At 35.4% G+C, this 27,635-nt stretch overlaps 1 protein-coding gene across 1 annotated transcript in view; it reads right to left on the bottom strand.

Moving 5' to 3' along the window:
* LOC129910712 (mucin-5AC) overlaps positions 1-27,635 on the bottom strand; it is a 343,104-nt gene that overhangs the window by 299,635 nt on the left and 15,834 nt on the right. Inside the window, exons 2-4 of the mRNA XM_055988201.1 lie at positions 19,851-20,021; positions 12,454-14,651; positions 4,734-5,970 (exon numbers count right to left, since the gene is read on the bottom strand). Of these exons, the coding sequence (XP_055844176.1) occupies positions 4,734-5,970; positions 12,454-14,651; positions 19,851-19,985 (3,570 nt within the window). The 5' untranslated portion in view covers positions 19,986-20,021. The remainder of the gene's footprint in view (positions 1-4,733; positions 5,971-12,453; positions 14,652-19,850; positions 20,022-27,635) is intronic.

The following is a 27,635-nucleotide window of genomic DNA, read 5'->3' as shown; positions in this document are numbered from 1 at the left end:
CAGCCATCACTATATTGATCATTAAGTTTTTAAAATTCCTAAACGCTGAACCTTCCAATAAAAGGCCGAATTTTTTTCGACAAATGTCAAAGAACGAATTTTTAATTAGAACGTAAGTCGCATAAGCATATGATTTCCTCACTAAAAGATTGCATGCAGCCGGTTTTACTAGGTTCACGATCATGTGCACTAATAAATTAAAAAAAAAAAACAGCTTTTTTTTAGGAGTAAGAACTTGAAAATTGTTGAAGTGCACAGAATCACTGACATTTAAAGAACGCTTCTGTTAAAAAAAAAAATTTGCTAAGCGGTCTTCTTATAGACTTGTCTTACGTATTTGACAGAGTATGCCACGAAGGCCTCAAATTAAAATTAAGATCGTCCTGTCTGTAAAATTGTATGGAATTTTATACAATATTTAGAGAATAGAATTTTCTGCATTTAACTCGAGTATCAAAATTTAAAGAAATACTGTTTTTATGACCAATTTTATAATTTTTATTTAATTGCGATATACTGCAAACAGAGAGTACAAAAATTGAAGATAGCTTTGCTGACGGCACCGCAACACCACTGTTAAGGGGGGAAAACCCTCTGGAATTTTTTAATTTTTGCATTATTAATTTTTTGCTTAAAAAAGTCATTTTAGTGGTCTTAGCCTTCAATGAAGCCTCAAAAGTCCCCAGATAGTCCTGAAACCCATGCGTTACGAGCCTACCACAGTACAAAAATGAAAACTTTAAACGAATTTTTCTCGAAACACGTTTTTTTTTTCGCGCCGTGTAACGTAACTCAAAAAGTAATGAAGCTATCGACTTGAAATAAAGTGCAAATTACTCGTTAACTCATTCGTCATTGCATGAACCTAAAAGTTCAATATAATTTTTACAGTAAATATTTTTTTTTTAACAATTTGTTTATAAAAAAACATTGTGTTTTTTCGTTTTTTTAGTCTCTAATTTTTATTTTAGACTTTTTTTTTGCTAAATTTAGGTTCATGCAATGCGTATAAATATATTTTAATGGAAAAAAATTTCTCTTTTGATTATAAATAATTAACTGGATCTGGGCATTGCACGGCGCAAACGCGAGGCATCAACTTTGAACTGCTGTAGAGCCGCCATTTTGTTTTTTTATTACTTCAAAAAAATTGTGTTAACACTTCATGATTTCAATAATATCATGTATTTTCCCAAATTTAATTTAATGCTTTCGGTTTTCCAAAAAAAATTCTTGAAAAACCCGTCGTCCAGAGGGATTTCCCCCCTTAAGTGAGCAAAACAATTAACAATTTGTTTTGGAAAAAGTTGTTAAAAATTGGAAAAATTTGTTTACCTACTACAAATTGGGCAGTAAAATCATCTTGAATGCAAAACAATGAACTTTAAAATGCCAATTGATAGATGTACAAGGGGGTTGGGGTCAAAATTCTGCCGGGGTCAAAATTCTTTTTTCAAAATTCTGCTTTCAAAATAGTAAAGTTGAATAACTATTAATGAGATGTATGCTATAAAAAAAAAACAGAATTAGCAGAATTTTTTTGTTCAAAAACTATGCTGGCAGAATTTTAAAAAGCAGAATTTTGAAAGACAGAATAGAAAAAAAGCAGAATTTTCGTAAAAAAAAAAAACAGAATTTTGAAGCCAGAATTTTGACCCGATCCCGTACCAAGACATGGCAAATATTGCTTAAAAAATTAAATCATTATACTTGGCTTTTAAGTATAAGCAAATGACAAAAATTTCATTAACACTACTTAACTTCTCAAGTTTAAAAATGAGGCAAAATATCTCGGTATGATTAATAAAATTGCAAGAAAACGGTTAGTTGAAACAAAGCTCCTCGAAAAGGAATAAACCATCGAAATTAGGAACGCTTCAAAATTTACGGAATTCGTTGGAAAATTAATTTTAACTTAGCTTTCGAGAAAAATAGTTTAGTGAGGTAAGAAGTCCGGATTTCTATGAATAGATACGATGTTTCCAGTTCTCATAGAGTTTTTTTTGAAGTTATCTACACATACACACGGATATAAGGAAAAATGAAAACTGTCAATTAGTATAGGGAGGGACTCACATTGAGGGGATCTGAAAAAAGTTTGTTCTGGTAAAATCTTCCGTAAGCTCCGTGTCTGGTATATTTCTGACTTAGCAATTTGTTTTTTTTTTTTTTTTTTTTTTTTATAATTTGTTTCCATTGACTGATGGTTATTGTTGTCTTTTTTTTTAAGAAGACTAAATGTTTGAGAATAGAGGTATAATAATCATAACTTGTGTGACCAATTGTTTGTGGAATTTTTAAGTGTTGTTCTTTCCGAGGAAGACATAAATTTTAATCACTGATCATTTCCATCACGAGACAAAGTACACTCAGAAAACAAAGTCTTATACCGAAAGAAATACTTCTCGCGTAACCAATTCCTATCAAAATTTAGTCAGAAATAAGATACCAACTTAAAATTCTAAAAAAAAAATTCCATTTAAAGTCTGAAAAAGATCTAAGACTTTCCATGTGAATTCTTCAGACCAAAACCACAAAAAAAAAATGAAAAAAAAAAATTCAAACTTTTAACAAACTCACTCTCTATCTATCTCCAAAAGACTTCGTCTAACCAAACTTCTTCTATTCAACTTCCTTTCAATTCTTCTTCTAACCATTTTTGAAAAAGAACAGTTTCCCTGACAACCACCTTTTTATTCCTTTTAATTCCACAAAAGATCCACGAGAAAAGTTTACTTTTCTCAACCATTTTCTACTTTTGCACCATGCCGCGCTGGCTGCACCACGCCATGCCATGCCGCCGCCGCACAGTGGTTCCCTTCTTTGGAGGAAGTGGAAAAAACCTATAAAAACTGAACGGGTGGACCGATTTGATTGAAATTTGGTATATAAATTAAATAAAACGAATTCTCATCGTGATCTAAAAATTCTGCGTCGTACTTTAAAATTACTCATTTTTTTCAAAAGTTGTATTGATTAATACGAGTATATTTATTATTTTTGTTTCCTTTTTTTTGTGATGTGAATTTCTCTTATACTTTTAAAACTTAATTAAAACTGAATACAAAGAAGGTTTTGAGAAAGCAAATAACTAAAAAGTTTCAGAATTATTATAGCACCTTACTACTTACTTACTAGCCCAAAAAATTGTGATTTTTTTTAGTGATTTTCGATAGGCTGTATCTCAGTAAAAAATGATCGTATCATGACAAAACAAAAAGCATGTGAAAGCTACATTCGTCTTGTTTTAGGATTTAATAACTAAATATTTTATTTCTAATGGTAAAATAACTAGATCTGGAACTATTCAAATATCAAAATTTTCCGAATTTGTTTTGTTTTTACTTTTCTCTAAAAAAAAGTGGGAACATTTTTTGCGAAAAAATGATTATCATTTTTAGAAAGGCTATTTATTTGGCTTTAAAATTCTTTTTGTTTCAAACTTTTATGATTTTTTTTAGACTGCAAAACAAAAACTATAGTTTTGACTTTGACTATCAATATCTCAACAACGGATCACCTTACAGAGAATTTAAGAATACATTTGAAAACTTCATTTAATTCTCTACAAATAAATTAAGTTTACTTTGTTAAAAAAAATGTTTTCTTACATTTGAGAACATTTTAGAAAAGCTATCAAAATAGGCCTTTTTACGGTTTCTTAGAAAATGTGCCGCTATTTTATAACTATGGTTGATTATGAGCAAAATTAAATTCGTTTGAGTTTATTTCAACATTTTATTAAAACATACCGTTTAAATTTATACCGTTTTTTGATATTTTCCCTTTTTTTGAAAATTTTTGATTTTTCTTTATTTTTTGGTTTATCAGTGATGACTACATATACCTCTTATAATGTAAACCACTTTATTTTACAAAAAAAAAAAGCCGTTTAATTAGAAACGGTAATACCAGAAGCCAATTTCAAGTGCTGTTTGAGTGAAACGCATTGCTACACTCAAGAAGCTCTTACAGGAGAATGGGTCAATATGGGTCATTTGTTTTAACACCATAAATAGTATATATCATAAGCTTTAAATTAATACTAAAATGAACGTGGAGCATCGTGGAGCTTTTTTTTTATAGGCCGACAAAGAGTAAAAACTATTCGCTCTAGAGGTTTCTTCATATAATATTCTGGTTTTTCTGATTCAAAAGCAAATTCAACAAACGGTAAATGTAGACTTAAGGACAAATATACCATTAACAACACTACATACTTTTTTTTTTTTAAAAAAAGCTCTATTCTTAAAAAAAAAATTCGTCAAAAGTTGCAGAAAAAAAGAACGAAATTTCCAAAATTTTAAAGAATCTAGTTTGAGCTAAGTATACTCGGGAACCAGGCTATGCAAAAAATTAAAATTGATTGCATTCTGTATTTAAATATATTTTTAATCAAAAAACCAAATCAAAAAAATTGAAAAAATTGTTTCACTTTTTTGGGTTTTTTCCATCTGGGAACCACTGTGCGCCGCGACAAGGGACTTAAAGGACACACAAGCTTTTTATCTATAAAGAAACAGAGACATATGTAAAGGTATCTTTAAGCCCATCCTAGTTCTCTGGTTCTTTGTTGAGGTTCATTTATTTTTGCGGCAAGAGGCAAAGCGGCAGCAAAGCAAAGAAAAGACGAAGAAGAATTGATGTTAAAATTTTCTAATTATCCCGCCCACCAACGAAAACGCAAATATTAAGCCAACAACAACATAAAACCATTGCTTTTGTATACTTACTTTTTGTCTACGGCGCGGACCAACGCTAAGAGATTCTTCACTTCTTGCATCGTAGAAAACGTCATCGTCCTCATCGGCATCGAGAGTAGCTAATGCCATTGTTGTTGCTGTTGTATGAGTGGTATTGTTGTTGGAAGCTTTATCAGTGCTGACTTCAGCACCAGCAGAAGCAGTCGTAGGATCCTTGGAATTATTCTCATTGTTTGCGGTTTCAATTAGTTGTTCGGTGGAGCGTTGTTTCCCAGTAGCAGTAGCAGTTGCAGTAGCGATTGCAGCTATCGGACTGATTTTTCCTGACGCTTCAATGTTCCTCAGACGGCATCCTGCGACGGCATCTTTATCGTCCTTTTGGGACTGTGGGTTGTTGCCTGACTTGTCATTAGTCGTGGTGGTGGTAGTGGTTGAAGTGAGAGTGAGTGGTGGTGGCTGCTGTGGTGGGGCTTGTTGAAATTGTGCAGCGTCTGATTGGGTAACTTTTTGTTTCGCTGAAGTGCTTCCGGCTACACTGCTTCCACTACCACCACCTCCACTAACAGAAGTCTCTCCACCAGGAGTTCCAGGACTTGGTGTTTTGTGTCGTTTCCTCTGTTGTTTGGAATCGGAGCTATCTGTCTTCTTTGAAGAGCTGGTTATCATTTTTTTGTCAGTCTCCGTAATCATAGCTGACTTTTCCACTAAAAATTGTTGCTTGTCTTGTTTTTCTTGACGATCCAGCTTCTCCTTGATTTTGACAAGTTTTGGACTTGGTTGGGGACTTGGATTTTTGGGATTGTTGTTGTTGTTGCTGTTATTATTTGTGGTGGTGGTGTTGGTAGTTGTTGTGGCATTGTTACCTTTTTGGCTTTTATGTGACGATGATGAAGATGGTGTGGTGCCCTTAGGTATGGCGCCTGTGGTTGGGTTTGATGCTGATGCTGATGCTGGAGTTGCTGGTGCGGTTGTTGGTTTTGAACGATGATTGACAGTTCGATCGAGTGAGGCATATTCACCAAAGTCACGTGATGATGACGGTGCCGATGGTTGTTGGTGGTGCTGTTGTTGATTCGATTGTTTTCTTAACGAAGAGAAATTCTGTTGTGATACAGTGCTTCTGGGCAGAGGCACAGGTTGACTGTGTTTCATTGAGGGGCGTGCTGCTACCCTATCCTTTGCTATTGGTAGGGTGGAATACATTGAGGGTGGCGGTGCTGGTGGAACTTTTATGTTTCTAAATGGACTGCCACGACCTTGTTGATATCTGAAATGAACGAAAACAAAAAATGTAGGGAAGGTGTTGATTAGATTTTATTGAATTTAATCAGATTTATTAACTCTTTAAGTGAATTTAAATAAAAGGTTGAGGAATTAACGAAAAAAGGTGAAGAATAGAGAAATTTCATATTTTGGGCAATCTTTTGATATCATTTAATTTATGTAGATTTCATAATATTTTTGAAAAAAATTGTTTACAAAGAAAATAATTTAAATTTTTAATATAATGCACGACTGGGTCTCACGTACTTTCTCTTGGAATATCAAGGTTTCTTAAACGAAAAAATATTTTTTTTAATCAAAATCGTGAGAGCTGTGTTTTAACATTTTTATTTTATTTTAAATGATTTTAAAATTGTGCAATCTTAAATTTTAATTTAACATGTCCTTAAAGGTTGTTCATTACTCGAGAAAAAACTTTTTCTGATGTAGCTTTTCAACCTGGCAAACACAAGCTGAAACATTTTTAAAAACTAATGTTCTTATCCGAAAAAACTAGAAAAACTTTTATGTCCCAAGCACTGTTTTCCATACAAAATATTTAAGATTTAAATACAAAATCAGAGAATGTAAAAAACCGGGACAAGCTAAAGAAATACGGGACAATCCCGTGAAAATCGAGATGGATGGACTTTTTTTTAAATGTTTTTCTAATAATAAAATTAGACCTCGACTGATGTTTTTTATTAAATTTATTTGAAAAAATTTTTTTTAATATTTTTCCCGTTATAAGGACTTAAAGACGTTAAATATGACTTAAGATAGTTTGGCTTTTTTATAAATTGTATTTTATATTAATTTCCAACATCTTAAGTTGACATAAGATGATTTGCCTTTTCACACTCCTTCGGAATTTTTAAAAATATTTTATCTTATGTCAACTTAAGGATGACTTTTTGTTTTTGCTTGCACAAGCGAAAATATATTAAGTCAACATAATATAATTTAAGATTTCACAATAATAAAAAAAGTCTTAACCCAATATAATATTTAGTCTACTTAAGGTTTTGAATATGTGTCTTTTAAACATAACATAAAGTTCTTATAGGTCTTTTGTGCGCCAGCGATTGGAGACAATGAAACAAAAGAACATTTAGTATATTTTCAGTTTCTTATTTTTTAGGACAGAACTTTGTATAGGAGCTATAATGTAGTTCGATCTGTGGCCGAATCACGGCATGCAGTCAACTCGGGACATCTTCAGAACATGGTCGAGACATCTACGGGACATGCTCGGGACATCTTCGGGACATGCTCGGGACATCTTCGGGAAATGCTCGGGACATCTTCGGGACATGCTCGGAACATCTTCGGGACATCTTCGGGACATACACGGGACATCTTCGGGACATGCTCGGGACATCTTCGGGACATCTTCGGGATATCTTCGGGACATGCTCGGGACATCTTCGACAAATCTTCGGGACATCTTCGGGACATGCTCGGGACATCTTCAGGACATCTTCGGGACATCTTCGGCACATCTTCGGGACATCTTCGGGACATCTTCGGGACATCTTCGGGACATGCTCGGGACATCTTCGGGACATCTTCGGGACATGCTCGGGACATCTTCGGGACATCTTCGGGACATCTTCGGGACATCTTCGGGACATCTTCGGGACATCCTCGGGACATGCTCGAGACATGCTCGGGACATGTTCGGGACATCTTCGGGACATCTTCGGGACATCTTCGGGACATCTTCGGGATATCTTTGGGACATCTTCGGGACATCTTCGGGACATCTTCGGGACATCTTCGGGACATCTTCGGGACATCTTCGGGACATGCTCGGGACATCTTCGGGACATGCTCGGAACATCTTCGGGACATCTTCGGGACATGCTCGGGACATCTTCGGGACATCTTCGGGTTATGCTCGGGACATCTTCGTGACATGGTCGGGACATGCTCGGGACATCTTCGGGACATGCTCGGGACATCTTCGGGACATCTTCGGGACATGCTCGGGACATCCTCGGGACATCTTCGGGACATCTTCGGGACATCTTCGGGACATCTTCGGGACATCTTCGGGACATCTTCGGGACATCTTCGGGACATCTTCGGGACATTCTCGGGACATCTTCGGGACATGCTCGGGACATCTTCGGGACATGCTCGGGTCATCTTCGGGACATGTTCGGGACATTTTCGGGACATCTTCGGGACATGCTCGGGACATCTTCGGGACATTCTCGGGACATCTTCGGGACATGCTCGGGACATGCTCGGGACATCTTCGGGACATGCTCGGGTAATCTTCGGGACATCTTCGGGACATTCTCGGGACATCTTCGGGACATGCTCGAGACATGCTCGGGACATGTTCGGGACATCTTCGGGACATCTTCGGGACATCTTCGGGACATCTTCGGGTTATGCTCGGGACATCTTCGGGACATGCTCGGGTCATCTTCGGGACATCTTCGGGACATTCTCGGGACATCTTCGGGACATGCTCGAGACATGCTCGGGACATGTTCGGGACATCTTCGGGACATCTTCGGGACATCTTCGGGACATGCTCGGGACATCTTCGGGACATCTTCGGGACATCTTCGGGATATCTTCGGGACATCTTCGGGATATCTTCGGGACATCTTCGGGACATCTTCGGGACATCTTCGGGACATCTTCGGGACATCTTCGGGACATGCTCGGGACATCTTCGGGACATGCTCGGAACATCTTCGGGACATCTTCGGGACATGCTCGGGACATCTTCGGGACATCTTCGGGTTATGCTCGGGACATCTTCGTGACATGGTCGGGACATGCTCGGGACATCTTCGGGACATGCTCGGGACATCTTCGGGACATCTTCGGGACATGCTCGGGACATCTTCGGGACATCTTCGGGACATGCTCGGGACATCTTCGGGACATCTTCGGGACATTCTCGGGACATCTTCGGGACATGCTCGAGACATGCTCGGGACATGTTCGGGACATCTTCGGGACATGCCCGGGACATCTTCGGGACATCTTCGGGACATGCTCGGGACATCTTCGGGACATCTTCGGGACATCTTCGGGACATCTTCGGGACATCTTCGGGACATGCTCGAGACATGCTCGGGACATGTTCGGGACATCTTCGGGACATGCCCGGGACATCTTCGGGACATCTTCGGGACATCTTCGGGACATGCTCGGGACATCTTCGGGACATCTTCGGGACATGCTCGGGACATCTTCGGGACATCTTCGGGACATCTTCGGGACATCTTCGGGACATCTTCGGGACATCTTCGGGACATGCTCGAGACATGCTCGGGACATTCTCGGGACATCTTCGGGACATGCTCGGGACATGCTCGGGACATCTTCGGGACATGCTCGGGTCATCTTCGGGACATGTTCGGGACATTTTCGGGACATCTTCGGGACATGCTCGGGACATCTTCGGGACATCTTCGGGACATTCTCGGGACATCTTCGGGACATGCTCGAGACATGCTCGGGACATGTTCGGGACATCTTCGGGACATCTTCGGGACATCTTCGGGACATCTTCGGGACATGCTCGGGACATCTTCGGGACATCTTCGGGACATCTTCGGGATATCTTCGGGACATCTTCGGGATATCTTCGGGACATCTTCGGGACATCTTCGGGACATCTTCGGGACATCTTCGGGACATCTTCGGGACATCTTCGGGACATGCTCGGGACATCTTCGGGACATGCTCGGAACATCTTCGGGACATCTTCGGGACATGCTCGGGACATCTTCGGGACATCTTCGGGTTATGCTCGGGACATCTTCGTGACATGGTCGGGACATGCTCGGGACATCTTCGGGACATGCTCGGGACATCTTCGGGACATCTTCGGGACATGCTCGGGACATCTTCGGGACATCTTCGGGACATGCTCGGGACATCTTCGGGACATCTTCGGGACATGCTCGGGACATCTTCGGGACATCTTCGGGACATCTTCGGGACATGCTCGGGACATCTTCGGGACATCTTCGGGACATCTTCGGGACATGCTCGAGACATCTTCGGGACATCTTCGGCACATGCTCGGGACATGCCCGGGACATCTTCGGGTTATACTCGGGACATCTTCGGGACATGCTCGGGACATCTTCGGGACATCTTCGGGACATCTTCGGGACATGCTCGGGACATCTTCGGGACATCTTCGGGACATCTTCGGGACATGCTCGGGACATCTTCGGGACATGCTCGGGACATCTTCGGGACATCTTCGGGCCATGCTCGGGACATCTTCGGGACAACTTCGGGACATGCTCGGGACATCTTCGGGACATGCTCGGAACATCTTCGGGACATGCTCGGGACATCTTCGGGACATCTTCGGGTTATGCTCGGGACATCTTCGTGACATGGTCGGGACATCTTCGGGACATGCTCGGGACATCTTCGGGACATGCTCGGGACATCTTCGGGACATGCTCGGGACATCTTCGGGACATCTTCGGGACATCTTCGGGACATCTTCGGGACATCTTCGGGACATCTTCGGGACATCTTCGGGACATGCTCGGGACATCTTTGGGAGATGCTCGGGACATCTTCGGGACATCTTCGGGACATGCTCGGGACATCTTCGGGACATGCTCGGGACATCTTCGGGACATGCTCCGGACATCTTCGGGACATGCTCGGGTCATCTTCGGGACATGTTCGGGACATTTTCGGGACATCTTCGGGACATGCTCGGGACATGCTCGGGACATCTTCGGGACATGCTCGGGTCATCTTCGGGACATGTTCGGGACATTTTCGGGACATCTTCGGGACATGCTCGGGACATCTTTGGGAGATGCTCGGGACATCTTCGGGACATCTTCGGGACATGCTCGGGACATCTTCGGGACATGCTCGGGACATCTTCGGGACATGCTCCGGACATCTTCGGGACATGCTCGGGACATCTTCGGGACATCTTCGGGACATCTTCGGGACATCTTCGGGACATCTTCGGGACATTTTCGGGACATCTTCGGGACATGCTCGGGACATCTTCGGGACATGCTCGGGACATCTTCGGGACATCTTCGGGACATCTTCGGGACATACTCGGGACATGCTCGGGACATGCTCGGGACATCTTCGGGACATGCTCGGGACATGCTCGGGACATCTTCGGGACATGCTCGGGACTTCTTCGGGACATGCTCGGGACATCTTCGGGACATCTTCGGGACATGCTTGGGACATCTTCGTGACATCTTCGATACATGCTCGGGACATCTTCGGGACATGATCCAAACCAAATTTCAAGTGATACCATTTTGATACCATAACTCTTATGACCTCAATTTGATGTCGAAAGGATTTTAGTCAATCCAGCCAAGGAAGACAAAAATGTGATCTGATCATGTTGGCCACGAGAGCCACCTGCGTGGGTTTGGTAGTGTAATACTGTACTGTGCTGTATTATACTCTTGTCCAGAACAATATTCGTCTGCATAACGGCATGTCACGTAGATCGTAACGCTGAGTTCGTCCACAAGATGGCTCAGCGAGTAAGTCTTTTGCTCGAAAGAGTACACGGAGAAAAAAACACGTAAAAAGAAGCGGATTTTCTTGTTAATTAAGCGGATTTCTGCATTAATTTTGCCAAGATGACTTGCATTTCAAATTAAGCGGGAAAATCTTCTTAATTACTTGAATGTGTTAATTTGAAAGAAATCCACTTAAAGATAAAAAACTTTTTAATTCTATGTCAAAAAAAATTCGTACCTATGAATCGACAAAAACTAATGAATTTGGCACAATGAATTATATTATGGATCAAGGGCTGTTTTTTTTTTTTTTTTTAATTCAAAATGGCGGCTTAAACTGGAGGAATTTTTTTTAAAGAAATTTTGTTCGATTGATATGAAAAAGAGATAATTTGGGTTTGAATATTAAATTTTTCGGTGAAATATAGATTTTAATATTCTGACTTTAAATCCAGAGTCCAAGTGTCTATTTTTATACGCCTAAGCACGAAACGTGCCAATATACTTTCAGGATAAATCTACTTACCCATCATTTTGAATACAAAAAACATCTTAATATTTTCAAAAAGAGCATAAATGCACCAATGTTAAGGGCTTTGAAATAAAAACTCCAAAACAAAAAAAAAAAGTTTACCAAGAATTCCTAGTCAAAATTAGATGACCAAAATATAGTCTACAGCCACAAATGCTCTATAACCATCGACTTTAAATTTAAATTTCATTACAGCCCATCAACACTATGGTTTTCATTTGATTCTAATAACAAGGAGAAAGGAACTTAATAACTATAACTTCAAAGAATTGAAAACGATATTAAGAAAATCATAAAAAGAGCAATTTTGACGCAGAAACATTAACCTAAAAAAAAACGAACCTTGAAAGAACAAGACTCAAAATAAATTGCATACTTCATGGATGAGTTGAAATCAAATGAAATTAATTAAACGTAAAGCAAAACCTTCCAAGAAATATACACTTACCTCCCCGATTGATGATGCTGCTGCTGTTGCTGTTCTCGTTGCTTTCCATTTGCTCCCCCATGGTTCGAATCTGTCGCAGTAGTCCTCTGCATTTCCGCCTGGTAGATACTCCGTTTCACATCATTAACATGCTTAAAAAAGTCCTGCGCATACTTGTTCTGCTTCAAATCCAAATTGCTTTCATTAAAATACTCATTCGATTTCTGGCTACTGCTGCTCTTCCTGCCATAATTCAAGTCGTCAAAATCCGACGAAAAGTAACTTGACGAACAGTCACAATTCCTGCACTCATATCGACAATTATCCGAGAAACTACACTTCTCACCATCCAAACTACATCGTCTGCACTCAAAAGCAAATCGACAACTCTCCGAACTACCATAGTACCTGCGTTGCTGCGTCGAATAGGAAAACATCGAATCGCCCAAGCTGGAGTCACTCACCTCGCCGCATCGGAAGTTCCGATGAGAGGCGTTGTCACTACTCCTTGCCGAGTACTCACTTATGATGGAAACCTTTGAGTCACTCTTGTAGATTTTCGGCTCATATGAAGGTTCAGGGAGGATCTGGGAACCACCCAGGTGACCGCCCAAGCGGTAAATTCGATAATTTGGCGGCGGAGGCTGATGATGGTAATGGTGGTCACCAGACGATGAAGCCTCTAGTCTGGCCATCGTGTTGTATTTATGGTGCAACGAGTCACTCGATGACGACGACTTTGTATTGTTTACTCTTTGTCCCATTTGGGGCATGCTGGTCGGAGGACCAATAATAAATGCCATCGATGGAGGCAGTGATGGTTGGGGTTGGGCAGGTCCTCCTGATGCACTTCCCGCTGGTGGTATCCTTGAATTTCGACGGGGCTGTGGGATCGGTGGCAAGGCTGGTTGTTGGTAATGTGATTGCGGTCTTATTTGCTGAAGCGAATGATGTGGTGGCAGATGTTGTTGCTGCTGTTGATGATGATGCTGCTGTTGTTGTTGCTGCTGCTGTTGTTGTTGTTGTGGCACCTGTTTGTGACTTTCCGGTTGCTGTTGGAATTGCAAAATCGGATTGTATTCGCCTGTTATAGCGACGGGGGTGGTTTCAATTTTATATACCCCCGGGTTGTTGGGATTATACGATTGGAATTCAAGGATATGAGCCGCAGGAACTGTCTGTTGTTGTTGCTGCTGTTGCTGTTGATGATGTATTTGCTGTAGTTGCTGCTGCTGTTGTAGTTTCTGTTGTTTGGACGACGACGAGGCTGTTGTTCCAGCAAATGAGCTGCGGTTGTCATTGCGTCCCAAACTCCCAAATTGCTGCTTCGATTTGATACTATCCTGCAGGCAATACTCGCAGTCCTCTTTTGTGCACTGCTGCATGCATAATTCGCAATCGGGGTAAATGGTGTGCTCATTGGAATGTTGTAAGGATGGTTCTTCAGCATCTGAAGCTCGGTCCTTGAAAAATATCTCCTCGTAGATGTTTTCCTCGCTGCGGGATATGTGTTTCTTCGAACCCAAACCACTTGTCAACGAATTACTGTGCTTTTCGACGAATTTCTTTGAGGTCTTGAGGCCTTCTTTGAGGAGATAGTAATTGAAGCTTTTGATGCCGATTTCACCTTTGAGGAACTTTCGTCCGATTTGCATTTTTGTTGATTCTTTTCCACGTACGGAGAATGCGTCCTCGGTGTCAGCCTTGAGATTACTCATTTCCGGCCAGTCTTCAGCCTCTGGGCTTGGTTTCGGAGCAATCGTTGATTTTGCTTTAGAGCTCCGATAGAATCGATCAAGGTTAACTGTTTTCGATACTGCCTCACCTCGTTCGAGGGATCGTCTTCCGGGTTGAGTGTTGTCGAGTGACAGGTTTCGCTTTTGTTTGGAAGAACGGTCCCGTTTACTTTCCCTTTCACGCTTTTTCGGAGACTTTTCCGGTCGCTCAAGACTTCGTCCCCGTTTTCCAAGGTCTGGGGGAACATTATCGGAGCTGCTCGAACCATCTTGTTCATAGCTGCTTGATTGTTTCACCTGTTTCGCTGAAGCTTTTGTTCGTTTACCCAAGGAGCCTCCGAGGACTTCAATTTTCCCCCCAGAACTTCCTCCCACAGAGACACTGCTACGACGTTGCGGTATAGCCAAATGGCTTATATCATCCGTGTAGGCAGGGTCATCGTAAATTCGATCCCTCACTGTCGATTGTGAGCGGTCTTTAGTCTGAAAAGATACAACAAAAAAAAAGGAAAAACTTTAATAAACGCCTGAGCTGTAATCAATTTTAAGCGCTTAACAAACAAAGTGCAAGTTAAGGAGGGAATAAATATTTTAATTGGAAACTGAGTCCGAGCCAAACAATTTCTTCCCTCCATTTTTTTTCGTCGGTATTTTTTTTTATGGGAAAAACATTAAAAAATATCCTTAAAACCGGAGACGGAAAAAAATGAAGGAACAAAAAAAAAAAAGTTTTAACTTTTCATTTACACAAGGTAAATGAACTTAGTGTCTGGCTGCTCGTAGAAAATAGTTTGTCCTTCGCATCGTGTGTTTGCTTTTGCTTGGCGTATAAATCGTATACATAGTTAAGGCAAGGCAGAGAGCTGCTGAAGTGTAAAGGTAATTTTTGCTCCGAAATTAAATTTGTTCTTTTTTTTTTGTGTGTGTACATATTTTCCCTTATACATTCTGCTCTTCGCCTTGAAAAAGGTAAGAGATGAGGGTTTATGGGGAAATAGTATAGTTGGATTGGATTGGGATGAAGGAGCAACAGTCTCGTTAACTTTTTAACAATGTGTTATCTGCCTTTTTTTGCTTTTTGATTTTTTTTCTTTTTTATATGAAAAGCAGATTTTTTGCCTTTTGTCCTTTAAACTATCAGGAGGCGCTTGTTGAATGTCAAAGGATGAGTTGAAGTGAAAAAAGAAAAGGAACTCACTTCCTGTGAAAATGCAAACATAAAAAAAGGGGAATGCCAGTATGGTATATAATATATGAGAGGAGTGTTTTTGTAGTCCTTTGTAAAGGTGTATGATTATTGTGATCCTTATCCTTGTCGGTGGAAATTAATTTCCTTTTCTGCTTTCAGAAATGCAAAAAAAAGGCCCATGGAGAGAGAGATGAAAAATGAACAGAAAATATGGATAATAGGTAAAATGAAAATAATAGGCTTCTTTTTTATTTTGTAAAGTCTGCAGACTTTAAGCTTACAGAATATACAACCAGCAGGATATTCAACCACATAGTACATAGTACAGAGTGCTATCTGTTTGACAAGGGTTGGCTGTTGGCTGGTGGTTTTGATTTGAAATTATTATTTCTTCAAATGGAAAATGTGTGGTTTTGTGTATCTGTGTAGTACTATAGTCTCTTTGAGTGCATTTGGAAAAAGGGTTTTTATATTAGTCTGGCAGTAAAGATGAACAAAAAGTTGATGCTGGTGAAATGTAGATGACGTTAATGAAGTTTTGTTTTTTTTTTTTTAAAGGTAAACTGACCGGAAAGAGAATATTAAATCGTAAATTTGAGGAAAAAGTGAACATTTTCAGGTAAATTTTCGGTTTCTTTTTGTGGGAAAAGCTTTTTGTTAGTGTTGGTATAGTGTTTTTTTTTTGTTAATTTGTTGTTCTAGGAAAAATACTTGTTTAAACTAAATGAAAAGTTTTAAGGGGAAATTATTGAGGTATGAAAAGTTGATAGGATTTTTTTGTATAAAAGTGTTTTCGTTTGATGTAATTACATCAAATTAAATTTTCAGATTTTGTACTTAATTTTTTTTTTCTGGTAATCAAATTAATAAAATATTAGGCTATACTTTGAAGAATATTAGATACGTCGCATTTAAGCTCACTTTACTTTTAGTCTGATAAATTGATAGATTGTTGCATACACAAATGTTACGCATACACCAGAGTGAACGCGAGGTCTACAAACGACAGAAGTTTGAATTTTTTGAATAAAAAGTAGGTATCTAATTTTTGGGGATTTTCAATTTTTTCGTACAAAAATTGTTTTTTGAATATCTTTTGAACGTAGAGTGGTTTCTATCCATTTCTCGAAAAGGACAAACTTTGATAAAATTTTAATTTTTTCTTAAACGGAGGGTGGACAAACGAAGATTTTAAGTATGTAGAAAGAACTCAAGGTGGACAAAAGATTGCAATTGGTGCTATACGTCTATCTCAAAATTTGACGATTTTCCATTTTTCAGTTTTCCTATAAAAACAATAAAAAGATTTTGCTCTAAAATATTTTTCAAAGGTGTAAAAACAAAAATATCGGGTTGACAAAAATTTATGAAAGGTGGATAGATAAAGGTTCAATATATATACATTTATGTACATTTGGGTAGTTCAATTTTTTGGATTTCACATTTTCGTTGTTCCCCACTTAAAATCTTGAGCTTTTTAGCTCAAGTGAAACTGGGCGCTCAACAAGCTCAAAGTTTTTGCTGTTGAATGCTGTTCTAGCCAGCTGCCAATACTTTAAAAAATTAACTTATTTAAATTTATCTGGTGAATTTAGTGGGGATTTAGCATAATTTTTCATGATTTATGCCTTTCGTTTTTATAAAAACCGTTAGTTACTTGATATTTTTAATATATTCATTTTGTTTATTTAAATCCGTCTGTTATTTTTTTTTTGCCAAAAAAAAAAGAATTAATGAATACAAAATGAGTCACTCGACACGAAAAAAAAAGATAAAATTAGTTTACTGGGTTATCGGGAACTTGTGGACTAATCGTTTTTTAGCGAAATTCCAACTCCAAGACATGTCCAATTAGTATTGTAGTGCCGTATACGCCAAATTGCACTTTTTGAACAAGGTATGCAGCCTTATGTCTTCGATTCAAATCTGTTATCCGTTTTTTTTTTTATCTTTTTTCGTTGCAGAGAGGTTAACTATTTTTTTTAACAAAAAACAACAAATTTTGGTATTTACGTCAAATTTGTCATGCAATTTACGAACATAAACGTCTTACATCGTTTATGTTTTTTTTTTTTTTTGACGTACGTGTATGAATAAAAGAAACTTCTGATTTTCATGGCGTATACGGCAAACACATTTTGGACAAAAATTTAAATATTTTGAAAACTAAACGAATTTCAGATGTCCAATAACATGTAACATAACATGTCCAATAAAAGATACATTTTAACTTGTCAAAAAAGCATGGCAGCGGTTAGTTCTTTCGCAATAATCTTCCGAGCATTTAAATGCGGTTTCCCAAAAATGTAAAAATGGCGTATACGGCACTTCAATACTAGTGCGACGAGGTGTTACAAAATCTGATATTTCTTCCCAAGACTTAAGAGACTAAAACTTTTAGCATATGTTGGTATTGATGTGTCTAACAAAATAATAGGTGGGGAAGAGTCAACAACTTTATTGTGCAATGGGTTCAGTATAAAATTATACTCAAAACAAAAAAATTATGAAAAATGATATCATCGAAAGTATTTGACAGAATTTACATTTTAAAGTTTTGGGTAAATTCAGTATACAGGGTGTTCTGTACCCAATGGATATTTTGAAGACATTTGGTAGCTGAACTTATAACCATCTTAAGAAAATATATTAAAAGTTCATCGTATGAAGGAGCTTTTTATCGTTCAGAGTATTTTAAATTAAATAAATCTCTGAATATTCGAAACATAAAAAGGATTTTTTTTTTTCTATAAAAGAAATGAATTGAATTACATTTTCTGAAAATAATTTAGGGCCAAAGTTTTGAGTATTTAAATTTTTTTACAGATTTATAAAAAAAGGCTGATGCTTATTTCTCAAGTTTTTTTTTAAATGTTTGAAGCAAAAGTCTTAACTCAATTTATAAACTACAATTTGTTGACTTAACTTTTTCGAAAGGACTCCTTTTTACCCTGGAAATGAAGCAAAGCACTAGGAGTATGTTTGTCACCTCTGCAGTGTGTAGAATTCTGTGAATATTTAATTTGAAATAACATAAAAAATCACTCTCTTGGGGATTTTTATAAATGTTTATATGGGCCAAAATACTATTTAGTGCATAAAAAGTTGTCCCTTTGGACAGTGAATTTTGAAAAAAAAAAAAATTGGACATTTTTATCAATATATTTTGATATACCTATTTTTGTTTAACATTTACATAACATTTGCACCGATATGTTTGGAATGATATTTCTATATTAATGACAGTTTAAACAAAACGTAAGTCTCCTATGAAGTTAAATCACAGAAAAATTAATTACCAAAAATCAGCTTTAAAACTTTAAATACCACTGCGTTACCAAGATTAACCACAATGTTAACGTTTTTTGTAAACAATTCGATCCAAACTTTGGTTTCAAACTTGTCAAAATAAATAATGTTAATTTTATAACTCAATATGGTTTTCTACTAATTTGTACTTTTTCTTCAAGAAAGATGAAATTCAAAAAAGGCACATGTTTTAGGCACCAAATATTATTTTGGTTTTGTACATGTACAAAAAATAACGGCATGGATAACTTATCTTCTGCTGTATTCAATCTTAACATAGTTCAAAATACCAGAAATTGGTTAAATATACCTTAAATGAATTTAAATAATACCAGAAATAAAGTTATCCCTACTTTATTTTATCTCTACTAACTCTAGAGCTATTTTTCAAAAGAATTTAATTCAAACAAACACTTAATAATATAAGCCCGCAAGTTGTCCATTTATCTCTGTTCTAATTTATTTCGAATATTTCAATATGATATTTCAAGCTGCGTATTAAAGGCCTTTTAGAACATTGACCTTTGTTTGCTTTCAACCAATTAATTTCGATTCATTCAATGGCGAGTTCAACCTATAACACATTGACCTATTTATCTACTTTATTTTGTTTAGCTTTTCATTTGGCAAACCTTGAAAAGAACACAAAACACAAATATATATCTACATTAATCGATTCAAAAGTCAAAAGTCTGAACTCAATCAGTAGCAATAAATTTGTTCATTCTCCACATTGCAAATCCATAGAATCTAGAATGTGTGTAGAATTTGTATAAAAGCTTTTCCATTCAAACCCTAATAAATTAATCTACTCTTTTCATTTCCTCAAATCGTCTTGATGTTCTCTATTAACATTATTTCCCTTTATTCAAAAAAAAAACCACCCTTTTCCAATAAGGAACCAGGTATACCTACTTTCGGTATAAAATGAAGCAATAAATCCGATACTCTGGAGCTAAAGATTCCGTCAGTCACACCTTTCTTGTTGAAGGATAAGGATTTATTATATTGTATATTCCCATATCAAATAGCAATTTCACTTTCAGCTATAGGTATAGCGTCAGCCAGCATGCCCCTTTCATTTCCATCTCTGACACCTTGAGACAGCCCTCATGTTTATGTGTAAATATCGTACATATCAGAGAGTATAAATTTACTGCTGCTTTGAAATGAACTCAACTTACCTTAACTTTTGTTTTCTTTCGACTTCGATGTGGCATCGTTACATCGGTTAACTTTAACAGCTTTGGACGTATGGGGCGTTTACCGCTTTTACCCGTCCGATCAAATGTTAAATCCTGATACATTTCTGATGTCATTTTTGATGTGGTTGCCGTTTTCGTTGGTAATGTTTTCTGAAATGAAAAAATAAGAAAACAAAAATGAAAAAAAATTTATAAAAGTTGAGGTAAGCAAAAACGAATTCAGAAATTCAATGGATTGAGACGAAATTATTGATCATTTTCTATAAAGAAATCATAAAGTTCTGAGGAATATTTTGAGGAGTGAAGGGTAAAAAAAAAGTACAGAAACAAAAATATCTTTTATATTTCTTTATCCATTGTACACATTATATATTTGCATGTTAGTAATGTGGTAAGAGTTATTTAAATTGTGTTTGCATTGCATTTATTTTGTAAGGCACTTGAATAAAGTTACAAAGTGCTTGAAGAATATAAAGACTTTTCTCCTTTCAACTTTTACTTACTTCTTACCTTTTATCAATTTTTGTAGTTGTTGTAAATATATATTCAATAATATACATTTGGATTACCAGAATTGATGAACTGGATAGTAAAATATAGCTTGAGGAAGTTACAAGGACTCACTTTGTCAAAATATTGAATAAAATTCCTTTATATAAGATACTCATAGAACAAACTATTTGCAAGGTTGAATAAACTTTAAGGATAAGTGAATTGTAAACAAGACAATGAGTTGCTTCAGATATTCCAATAAAAATAAACAAATTTCTACTAACATTATGGTCAAACAAATGAAATTCTTGACCACAAAATTACATGTTTTCAATCCTTATGGAAGAGTATATATTATTACTTTATTAATAATTGTTGAATTACATTACAACAATGATTTTGTGTCTCAATTTTTAGTAATCTTTATCAGAAGTTGAAATGGGATAAGTTGCAAATTGCCATACAAAAAGGGTTTTTGTTATTGGATCCTTCATTATGGGCTGCATTTTTTTCGTACTAAAAACATTTTTTTTTTGAATACAATTTTACGAACTTCTCGTATTAATTCTTTTGATCTTTGTTCAGGACTTGGAATATAATTACTTCATGTGCTTGTCAAGGGCCGATTGTGGGACACTCTGTGCATAAAATAGTTTAACCTATTAAAAATATGGGACAATTAGAGCAAAAAGAAAAGGTTCGATTGTTAAAAACAAAGAGTTGTGACCTGTTTTACTCAACCACGTAAAAGCAAAAGGATTTGTTCCATCATATCTTCTAAACTTCCTACTTATCGTAACTAGACAAAGGACGTGTCGTTGGAAGTGTCTTTTTTGTATACTGGCTAGAGACTTTACGATGTAAGATTACAGCGACTCTGCAAATACTTTACCACTAGATGATAATCCCAAAATTATTAAATCAAAAAATAAGTTCAAAGACTAAAATGCGTTTACTATGTACCAACCCTATTTTAAAGGAAAAATTATCAGACAACTATTCATATGTTGTTTAGTCATAAAAAAGTGTTTTAAAATGCCAAACAAAAATTTCTATAGTGAATAAAATTAATAAAATAATATAAGGAATGCAAGCGGCAAACCATATTCAAATAAAAATACTACCTACTGCAAAAATTGTCTTTGATCAAAACAGTACAACTTTTTATACACTAAAAATCTAAACTATACACTAGAGTGGCCCGAAAAAAACACTTTTTCGAATTTCAAATCGTAATAGCGCGGAAAATTTGCGAATGTTGAAAGACTAAAAAGGGTTTAAAAAAATAATCAAAATCAGTTCATATCTTCCGGTCGCACATCGGCTCTGAAGTATGAAAAAAAATTTAAAAAAATGGTATTTTTACAAAATAAAAAAATTACCACCCTAACATATTATTTTTTTGAACATAATAGCTTTAGAAAACTCTTATATGAGCTAAATATTAAGTAGAAAAAAAAAAATTGGCTCAAATTGGTTAAAGACTTTTGGTGGTGCATGTGTTTCAAAATTTGTCAAAAAATGGCAAAAATCATATTTTTACGATATTTGTAAAATTATTATTTTTTACCAAATAAGAATTAAAAATGAAGTTGACACAATCAGTGAAGGTCATGAAGTCGCTGAAGATAAAAAAATTTTTCGGTCAAGAACGCTTAGGCTATTTATTATTCTCTTTGCCGCACAGTGGTGCCTGTGGTGCTTTTTGGCTTCAAAAATCATTTTCACGGCCATTTCTTGATGAAAAGTCATGAAATTTAGTAAGTTTATATAAGTATAAGAAATACAAAAAAGCTACCAACTTTTATTAATCAAAATGGCGGACTAAATAAGCGTTTATAGAATCTTCTTTTTCGAAATTGTTTGTAAACTAAAAATTAAACTAAATTGATGATGATGAATTGTGGAGATGTAAGTCCACTTCACCTATTTGAAATAAAGACGTTGACGTTCCTCAAGGTAGTCATATTGGACCTCTTATAATTTTCATTGCAACTGTCGTTTTTGTTCTGACAGCTACTTAAAAATAGGTTGAATGTTAGCACTATTACTTTGCGAGTTTTTTCATTCAACCGAACTTAGCAATTTTATGAGTTAAGCTACAATTTTTAGCCCTGCTAATTTTAGCTATTTTTTCTACTTTTTTCTCTGAGTGTATCTTACATGAACTTGCTCTATAAGTTACACTATTTTAAATTGAAAAACTTGAAAAATACCTCAAAATACCTGTGGAGATCTGTTCCCACCAGTGTAGGAAGTACCGTTATATCAGTTTGAAATTTCGTTAGAAGAGAAAAAAGATTGATTTTTTTGCTTTTTTGATGAAAAGTGATTGGGTTCAAAAAGTTCTAGCTCTTTTTGTAGATATTGTATAGACATTAGACTGATTCAAAAAAAAATTTTTTTTTCTTTTGTTCAAAGCATTGTTGAAAATAATGTTGGAAATGACGACAAAAAAATACTGTAAAAGTTTCAGCCCTTAATGTTAACATTTAGTACCGCCGCATCGCAATTTTCTATTTCCCATACGATTTGTATGGGAAAGATTGTGTATTTGTGTTTAGAATTTTGTATCTTTTTAATGGTTCATCAAAAAGGCTAGATTTAATCATTTTCTTGTATAAAATTGAACGCTCTACAAGATTGCATTTATGAAATTAAAAAAAAACGTACGCGAAAAATGAATTAAAATAATTTTTAGTTGAAAAAATGAATAATTCGAATTTATTGAAGAAATCTTATATGATAGTTTTAGGGGTTTGTGAGTTATATAAAAGGATCTGTGAAACCAAAACACAACATAGAATACAAATATTCGAAAATTTTGCCAAATTTTTTGAAAAACATAATAATTTCGTCAAAAAATCGGAAAAAAATGAGAAAAAATTACTTTTTATATTTTAAAATTGAATAACTTCGAAACGCGGGGGTAAATCAAAAAAATTAACAAGAGTTTTTTTGTAGAACAGACAATTTTATAAAAGAAAATGATTTTGTCAAGCCTTTTGGATGAACCATTAAAAAGATACAAAATTCATAACACAAATACACAATCTTTCCCATACAAATCGTATGGGAAATAGAAAATTGCGATGCGGCGGTACTAAATGTTAACATTAAGGGCAGAAACTTTTACAGTATTTTTTTTTCGTCATTTCCAACAATATTTTCAACAATGCTTTGAACAAAAAAAAAATTTTTTTTTTGAATCAGTCTAATAGACATGGTCGATATTAATATTTTGAGATGAAATAATAAGCTTTCAGATAATTTAAAATTTATTATAGCTCAAATTCATTTAAATTGTGTTTTTTTTTTCTTTTGAAAAACGTTTTACGTTTTCCTTTATAACAATGTTGTATTGAAATTTCAACCTTATGCAACATGTTAATTCTTGGTATAACGTTTGAATATTCCCGTAACTGTTGGTTGATTGACAGACACCTTTTTTTATCATTTTGTATATAATTGATGACTATCTACTAAAAATCATTAAAAAATCTCTCGCAATTAATAAATTTTGTCTGTTCACGTTTTCCTGGAACTACCCATTATGATATTCACTCGATAGTAGTCATATATGTAACTTCCCCGAACATAACAATACACTTTGACCAAGTGGATTTTTATGAGATTTTGTCGTCATTAGAATTACCTATAAAACTACAAAAATTTATGAGAATGTGATCAGCTTCATTTCAAATGAAAAGTGAAGTGAAAGCCGTATTACATTGTGATGAATTTTGTTCACTTTTAGTAGGAAAATTTTGATTGACACGTCAAGTTATATTTCAATCCTTAATTGTGTCATATTAAAAGATATTTTTTTTAAAGAAAATTAAAAAAATCTATTAATCGGATCTTTTGATTATCCGGGATGAGTTTCGGTTAATCCATTTTCAATGTGCTTAAAAAAACAAACCCTTTTTAGGAGTGACTTTTCTAAAGGAGATACAATCAATGTTCACTTTTTTAAACTGAATACATAAAAAGATAGTTCCAATTAAGTGAAAAAAATTGGATGTCAGGATGAGAGAATAAAAAATATACAAAAAAAGCAGTTAATAATGGTTCTCGAAAAAAGGTCTTTTTTTTTATAATCAGTTTGATTTTATTTTGTTTTACTTTAATTAAGGAAAAAATATTTGGCTTAGATTTTTTTTTCGTTAAATGCATTGTTAAAAATTTTGAAAAGATCTAATTTGTTTAAGAAATCGTTTTTTTTTTTTTCTATAGGTAAATTAAAAACAAAAACCATGATTTTCATGGCACCATTAAACAAAACACAGACTTCATCTGGTCACTATGAATAGGGAAATTTCCAAGAGTATAAAAACTCTTCAGTTCTAAAGCTACACATACATATAAATAAATGTAGGTACTTGCTTGTCAGAATATAGTCTATTACAAATTATTTCCTTGTTAAAGTCTATATTTACTCAAGTGAAAAAATAGAAACATCCCTTTAAGCGAATATATACTCATGGTAGTATATGATAGACCTTACGATTCACAATTGTATAAAATTAATTCCAAGCACGCCTCGGGGTTAGTGTCGCATAGAGAATTGCTTCCAAATATTTGTTGTTTTATCTATTATTTCTATTCCATACACGACTTATTCTTTACAATAATCCCAATTTCCTTTAGATATATGTACCTTTGCGAACAGAGGAGGTTCAATTACTGCCACACCTACCTCAAAATGTATTTAAGCTTCTTCTTCTTTTTGTTTTGGTTTTGTTGACTAAACAAATAATATTGAGAGGAGTTTTTTTTTTGAAAAATTTAAAGAAACTCCGAAAATAAAACCTTTAAGTTTCTATTTAGTCCTTTTTTCTCAAAAGTTATTAAAAATAAAAAAAAAACAAAGCAGCAAAAATCTAAAACTTCTTTGTAAAAATATTAATTTTATCGACATATCCTTCTATAAAAGCAAATTTCTGTGGATGATTTATTTATACAAACATTCAGAAGGAAAAAAAAGTACGTATACGCCCCAGTAACCGAGTACAAAGTCTTATTGTTTTTTATGCTCGTATTCATTTATGCCGTATGTCGTCGTGTCGGTCTTCGTTGAGTTTACCATGAACATGGCTTTCTATCACATTCACAACAACCTTGTATTCGCTTCTAAATTGAAAATAAAAGAGGATTCCGTTTATGAGAGAGGTAGACAAAGTATTATGGCATAATACACACAGAAAAAGGAAAACAAAAATAATTATTAAAAGATAATCAAACAAAGTGAAACTATTTTCATTAAATGCCGCAGGTCATCGAATGAATTGGAATATAATGTGCGTAAGTGTGTAGGAAAAAGTTTATAATAGCACACAAATGATGGCGGCAGTGTGTTTGATGGGGATAGATACCATATGGTCGCTCTTACCGATAGGGAAGATATTTTGAAAAAGAAAATATAGTCATTTTAGAATGTGTGTGTGTGTAGGAGTGTGTGTGCGGAAACTTAATGGAAATTGATTGACCCTTAAACTTTTTGCTATTTTTTTTTTTTTATTTTTTCATCAAATGAGTTCTTTTCATTGGAAAAAAGGCTTGACAATTATGGTTATCAAGAGGATATACTTCAAATGAATGTGAATAAAAATAAAAAGTGGTATTGAAAGATGAGTACCATTGAGTTTGAGGACTTCAATGTATGCATATTCAATTCATATTATAAATAAAGAAGGAAAATTGTATTAAAAAATTTAATATGGACTGGGAATGTAAAGAACTTAGAAAATCGATAATTTTTAATTTAAACTTGACCTTCAATATTTTTTGTATGAAGCTAAGAGCAATGAAATGACTAGGATACTATCGAGCATGGGCGAAACGCATGGGAGTATAATGGCCACTTGAACTTTATTAACTGTGCAATGGAATATATGGGTACACAAATATTTTAAGTAGCATCATTTTATTTATTTATTTTAAAAAAAAATCTCAAGAGCTGTAAATACACTTTGGTCCCTGCAATCATTTATTTTTAGATTTTTGATTTTGGCATTACTGAAAGGAACCAATTTAAAAATTTGTTTTTTTTACAAGAAGCATAGCCAGTATTTTTTGAACCAGTTTGTCTGTAACCTTTCAACTTTCAGACTTATTTTGAGAAAGCAGCAACATTTGTCCATGGCCATCTTGCGCTACCTATAATAATGAGAAATTTTGGTCCATGCTTGATTTCTCTAGCCTTAAATCATAAAGATGAGCAAAAAGTTTAAGGTGGCCACAAAACAATTCTATCAAAATTTTGCAAGCAATTTCGAAAAGACTTTAATTTGTCTTAAAGAAATTTTATTTTTGGTTTGAAATAAAAGGTCTGTTTGGGTTCTACTTAAAACAGAAACGCTTTAAGGACATCTATTTTTACTTTAACTACTTTTTTAAGCTAAAAAAAAAAACGTTAACAACAACACAAGTTGGAAAAAAAATAACAACTTAAAAGATTAAAACATGTTGCATGTTTTTTTTTTAAACACTTTTTTTCTTATTTTTTCATAAAATATTAATTTATTTTGAGCATTATACCACTAAAACGCAATAGGAATGCTCATCAGTTTACCCTCGAGTCCAATTGCGGACGTACCGTGGAACGCATTACCCGCCTCTGTTTTTCCATCCCATTTCAAGACTCAGGACTTCAAAACCAATGTACATCGGTATCTCCTTTCAAACCCCTCCTTATTTTCCTAATGCTCGTACTGTGTTTATCATATTAAGGGTCGATTAATAGATTAATCCCTTTAGTGCGCGCTCGTTATAAAAAAAAAAACAAAGCCGCACCATGCGGCCATCTTTTTGTGAAAAACTGCACAGTTTCAGAGTACCAAAACAGATATTTGGTTAAAAAAGTTGAAAAAAGTGAACATATTCCTGTTTTAGGCAGTAGACAAACAGATCTTTTCTTTTTTTTTTCTAGTCGGTAAAAAAAATAAACAAACTAACGCATCTTGTGTGGCTTAGTCCTGTTTTTTAATTTTTATTTATTGGCTGAAAAAGTATCATAGTGATAAATAGCTCAAAAAACTAAAATAACTTAACAAGTGAATAAATATTTTATAAAAAAAAAAAATATAAAGTATTTGAAAAACAATACAAATTGTTTTGTTTTTTTTTTTCGTTTCTTGGTTTTTTCTCAATTGTCTTTGGGTACTTTTGCTCAATTTTCCTATGAGAAGATTTTGTCCGCACCCTTAAAAACTTGACAGTTTTGATATTTTTGTCAAAAAGAAACCAAACAGACGCATTTGTTTGCACTAA

The sequence above is a fragment of the Episyrphus balteatus genome, chromosome 2 (genome assembly GCF_945859705.1).
Source record: "Episyrphus balteatus chromosome 2, idEpiBalt1.1, whole genome shotgun sequence".
NCBI classification, from domain to species: domain Eukaryota; kingdom Metazoa; phylum Arthropoda; class Insecta; order Diptera; family Syrphidae; genus Episyrphus; species Episyrphus balteatus.
The sequence above is the reverse complement of the archived record's forward strand: the minus strand, read 5'-3'. Positions and strand labels throughout refer to the sequence as shown.